This window comes from Malurus melanocephalus, unplaced genomic scaffold (genome assembly GCF_030028575.1).
Source record: "Malurus melanocephalus ecotype Western Australia unplaced genomic scaffold, MMel_1.1 scaffold_2587, whole genome shotgun sequence".
Classification (NCBI taxonomy): Eukaryota; Metazoa; Chordata; class Aves; order Passeriformes; family Maluridae; genus Malurus; species Malurus melanocephalus.
Window position 1 is genome coordinate 9,480 of NW_026625819.1, and position 5,463 is coordinate 14,942.

The window sequence follows — 5,463 nt, forward strand, 5'->3', positions numbered from 1 at the left end:
TCTCATAATAAGTAACAGCCACAAAATTTAAAAGACCGCATTTTAAAGGCACTGCTGCTCGCTTTTCCAAAATGCAATATCCACTCTGTGGCAATACTTTACCAGCTAAGAAGATAATCAATGTCAGATACACCAAAAACTTGTACCACAAAATAAAATTTTAAAAACTCACTTAATGAAATTGATAAAAAAAAAAATCACATGTCAAGCCCTATTTATGCCATATTAGGAAACTGCTGAAAGGTACTGAGATCTCAATGATAAGGACAAAGCAATGTGCAATCACAGATCAAGTCCTCCTTGTCTAYACCAGTAACCAGCTGCTGGTTGTTTCAGCCATTCTGCAAAGAAAAGCGTTGCACCAGTGATATTCCATACCATGACTCCAGCCTGTCTCAGTTAACGAAACTCACCATAACCGTTTCATTCATGGAATGCACAGTGATAAATATGGCAGACTGGAACTGCTCAGAAAAGTGCTTATAAACCCCAGTTCATTAAAAGAGGCGCTCGTTGCATTTACTGATCTGCTGATCTCTTTTTTTAAATTCAAACCAAAAGAGGAAAAYGTGAATGAGAGGAAGTGAAAACAATAAAAGGTAAAGGAAAATTCATGAGAGACTTGGGTTTTTTCCCTTAGTTTTGTCTCTATTATTTTGTTGAAGTGGCTTTTGGTTTTCAGTTACCACGTTGACTTGCAGCCATTAGCAAGGAAAATTACATAATGAACTGTACACGATCTTTGTCTTTAATGCACAGGAAACAAATCATGTTTCGACAGACCATGATTGCTATTATCAAATGAGAGTTTTAGCAATACATTTCAAAAATGTATCTTCATAGCACCACCTGTTTTCCAAAGTAAATATGTTAAGGTATTTGAAAAGTCCTGGGCCATTATGCACTTTATGGAAAATTTTGGTTCCACCAAAGACTTGACTATTTTACTGTGGCTGAAGTCTTGGCAGCTGTAATTACAACTGACACAACCCTTCACACGCATGTGCACACATGCACACCCTGAAGAGGAAGATCAACCTTTTTGTCATCCAAATAGGAAACTGCATTCTGCATTCTTGAGATTTCCCTGTGCTTCAAGAACCAAGAGAGCCTTCAATTTTCTTTAAAGTAGAACTATATTGCTGAGCACAAAAAAMCTGCTGTATCCTGCCCCACAAGGATATTAATTTCAATGTTGCCAAATGTTAGCCATTCGTACAGCATACAGTGCAATTTCCTTTGGGATCTTTCCAAATAGAGGGCATTTTGTGAAMTACAGCCTCTTCCTCATCTTTCTCTTGCTGTCTTAGTTTCTGAGTTAAGCYCTGTTACAGTCCTCTATAGTACGGATGAAAACAACACAAAACTCTCTACTCTTTCTCACAAACAACTACTGTCTTCTGAATCCAAAAAAATCTCYCTAGTACTTTATTGACACTTATCTTTGTTAAAAGCCTAAACTGAGCTAGAATGGGAGAAGAGGAAATTAAATGTTTCTATAATACCTCTAAGCCCCACTCTACATTCCTGTAAGTACCTCCACAGCCTTATGCATCCAAAGATAAAATTCTGCTGAAAATGGCATCATCTCCTTTCTCATTTTACTATTATCAAGTTCCCAGCCTAGATTTCAGGAACATTTCCCCATAGACTTGAGGAAAGCTGTGTGTGCATTAGGTGTGTGTGTGGGATGGTGATTTAGGGCTATCTGTAGTCTCGGCCAGGGCTCACTCCCATGGGGGTTCCAAGGGGGAGCAGCTTCAGCCCCAGAGATGTCAGGGATGGTGTCAGAAGCATGTGGGGCATGGGACACCTGACAGTTTATGGGGCACATATGGGGGAATTTGGAGGGATGCAGGGGGGATTATGAGGCACAAAGGAGGATGGGAAACCCTGTTGGGGATTATGGGGCATCCAGGAAAGCAACGCGAAACCCAAAGGGGCAGGATACTGGGGAGAGCCCTGGGTGCACATCCAGGAGATCAGGGTGCCTTTGGSCTGGAAGGCTGGTGGTGGCTATGGGGCACCCATGGGAGTTGTGGAGCACCCAAGAAATGGGAGAAGTCACAGGAGAGCTCAGAGATACCCTAACAAGATATGGACACCCAGGAGTATGGGAAAACACAGGGATTTATAAGTCACATGGGGAACAAGTCCAACTTGGACAAGGCTGAGTCACCCAGAGAGGGGTAAGGGCACATGTTGCCCCCAGAAACTGATGCTGGAGTCAAAGCCTGTGAAAATTCCTTTATTGCCAGCACTGACAGAGCCACTGACGGGAGAGAGAATCGGCACCCCTCAAGCCAGGCCTCATTCCAGGGCCTCGAGAATGCCTCACTATGGGAAGGTATTGTGGAGGTGCACGGGCAGGTTGTCCTGGCAGGCCACCTCCACGTAGTGTTGCTGCTGCTGCGCTTTCTGGTACTTGCAGTGTGGCCAACGGCTCCCGCTACTCAGGAGGCAGATGGTCACACTCATCTTGTTCGGGGTGGTGTAGTACCCCTGGGCATTGGGCTGCTGGGAACAGGTACGTGCCACGGTCTCGCCTGGGGCGTGCACAAAGGTGTTGAATGCCATGCAGTTGTGCGCTGTCATTCCCCGCCGTGCCATCATGATGTTGCAGTAATCACGCGCTGGCAGCTGGGTCTGGGGGTCATCCACGTGCTCCCGCTCGAAAGTCTGGCTGGACAGGCCTTGAGCCCCTGCCAGTGCTGCCAGCACCAGCGTCACGCACAGCACCCAGCCCGCCATGGATACCTGCAGAATGTGGGGTTAGAGCCATCTGAACTTCTGGGCACCCACTGGAAACCCCACCCCAGATGCTTGATTTTTCTACAGATTCCCCCTCCCAAACACCTGGGTCCCACACAAATCCCCTCCCAGTCCATGCGGGCCCATCCCTGCACAACTGAGCCATCTCTGGATGTCCCATGGATGCATGGGTCCCCTACAGTTCTGCACTCTCCAGAAGCCTCTTTCCCTATGGAACTCCCCCTACCTGTTCCTCAGCTCCCTGGCTCCCCTACAGATCCACCCCATGCCCTGACACCCAGATGTCATACAGAGCCTCCCTTCCTCAATGGGTGTTCGGGTTCCTCACAGACCCATCCCACAGACATTCTGGTCCCCAAAACACCCTTCACCCGTACCTGTGTGCACCTCATGTTCCTTTACAGCCTCGAAGAGTCCAGGATCCCTACCTGCACCTCTGCACCTCTTTTATACTGGTCCCAGCTGTGCCCAATGGGCCACGATCCAGGAAGAGCAGGGCAAAGAGCAAGTTCCAGCAAATTTCTGAAGAAGTCAGATTTCTGGGAAGCCCCACTCACCCAAGGCCACTAAGTCATTAACAGGACTGATAACCCACAGAAGCCCATTAAGGCTTCTCCAATTATTTTTCTAACACTGGGAAAATGCTTAACCATTACTTTCATCACAATAAGGAAAAAAAATAGTCACACCTAAAGTATGCAGGAAAAGAGATTTTGAAATACAATAAATTACAACAATTTGCTGAACACTTACAGACTGCCAATAGTACCATTTTTAATACTGTCCCAAACTCCAACACAAAAAATAATTACTGATTATTTAATAGCTGAAARAGGGTGGAATTACTTGCCACTACCTTTTGTTTAACACAGGCGATCTGTATTCAGAGTTCACTTCATGAGGAAATACCAAGTTGCAGAGCCTGTCTTATCAAAAGACTGACATGAAAAAAACACTCCTATAACTAATTAAACTTTCTCTTTTTTCCACTTCACAGTGATGCCATTATAGAAATGAAACCTCCATTTAAACAAGGTTTATTAAATATGGCATATCAAATTCAACAAGGTATTATATGTGTCTGCCCTGCTCAAGTAAAGCCTGGCAGAGGAGACTGATCCAGTAGAAAACAGCTGAGACCTCCCATTTCCAAATAGAAAAATAAGATTGGAAAAAAAACATCAAAGATAACTTTTCTATTCTACTAATTCCATGATGATTCTGAAAGTACTATATAAAAGATATGGAAGGAGAATCACATCACTGTCTGCATGTCCTCTCTGCCTGACATTTCCTTCAAATAGTGACAATAATACTGGATTCCAATTTGTCATGTAAAAAGCACAGATTTGCAGCTCTGAAGTAAACTGAAAGAACACAACTAAAACCAGAAGATCTTTGTTAGTAAACACAGGCATACTTGTGGAGAACGATGGCTCAGTGCAGCAGATACAGTGCTAATGACAATTAAGAAAATCGTGATCTATCATAAAAGTAATCTCTAAAATACTGCACACATCACTGCCTTTCTCTGTCATGTAGCTTTTACAATAAAAAAAAGATACATACCAAGCCCAGGGATCAAATCCTCAGTGCCTTTACTGTGTTTACCTACAAACTCTGTATGTCAAGCTGTCTTAAGTTATAGTGACAAACAAGCAGCAGCAGAATGTCATGGTAGTCAGTGTACTTAGTTACACAACGAAAGCAAAGCAGTAAACCGAATCTTTGCACTGAATTCAACACTAACAAGAACTATAGCTAATGTTTAAGACTAGATGCCAACTCCCTTCTTTAGCCTGTGGAAATGCTCAGTAATAACCCACTTTACATATAAATTGCAATCAGAACTGGAGACAAACTTTTATTATTTCTAATAGACTGTATGTGGCACCTTCCTTCTGATGAAAAGAAAAACAGTCTGAAAGGCACTTGAGTACACTAATATTTCAGTTCATTTATTCTCAGTGAGACTTTAAAGAAAGATTGAGTTCCCATCCTCAACCAGGATGATCATATTTTGTCCGGAAAAGCTGTAGTTCCCTTAGGAGATAGAAGCAAAAAAAGGAAAATGTTTTCCAAGTCAACAGCTATGACCTACTGCAATGAAACAACAATCCTTCCGGTTACATACTTGAGAAAACCTGTCTGCTTTGGACTGTGAGGGCAGCAGGAAACTGAATCCTTATTCCGAGCCTCTGCATTCAGAGTCCTCTTTTCTCTATGGACCTTGAAATACTGTAGGAAAATGATGGTGCCTTTGAACAAATTACATTTTGTCCTACATCCTCTACTGCAGCGCTTTTCTCAGATTTAAGGAGAGATACTTCCAGCAATGCTGTTAGACCCAAAAGTGGGTACCACCACACCAGCCTCACTCAAAAAAATCCTGGGCCTGATAGAATTTTCCCACAGTCCCCCTTCAGATTATTGTGAACTGAAATTTTAAACTATTTAAAAAACAAAAGTACCTGCTTTCAGCAGCGTCAGTGCTAAAACATTTTAAAGGCTCAGAGGAGAATTATGTCTCTAAGCTGCCCTGATGAGAAATTCAAACAAAAACCTACTGACAAAAAAAACCAAAAAACCAAGGCCGAATTAGTCTACGCTTTGCTAGTATGATCAACACAGAAACAGATGCATTTACTCTCATGACATTGGGAAATTACCACACCAAAACCACTGTGCACA

The 5,463-nt window shown here is 43.1% G+C and overlaps 1 protein-coding gene across 1 annotated transcript; it reads right to left on the minus strand.

Moving 5' to 3' along the window:
• Window positions 1-2,233: 2,233 nt before the first annotated feature.
• On the minus strand, window positions 2,234-4,016 carry LOC130587861 (ribonuclease pancreatic A-like). The gene is made up of 2 exons (XM_057388826.1): window positions 3,150-4,016; window positions 2,234-2,757 (listed from the first exon to the last, which is right to left on the minus strand). Exons 1-2 carry the CDS (start codon window positions 3,162-3,164, stop codon window positions 2,338-2,340), a joined length of 435 nt encoding a protein of 144 aa, XP_057244809.1. The 5' UTR covers window positions 3,165-4,016; the 3' UTR covers window positions 2,234-2,337.
• Between the last annotated feature and the right edge of the window lie 1,447 nt (window positions 4,017-5,463).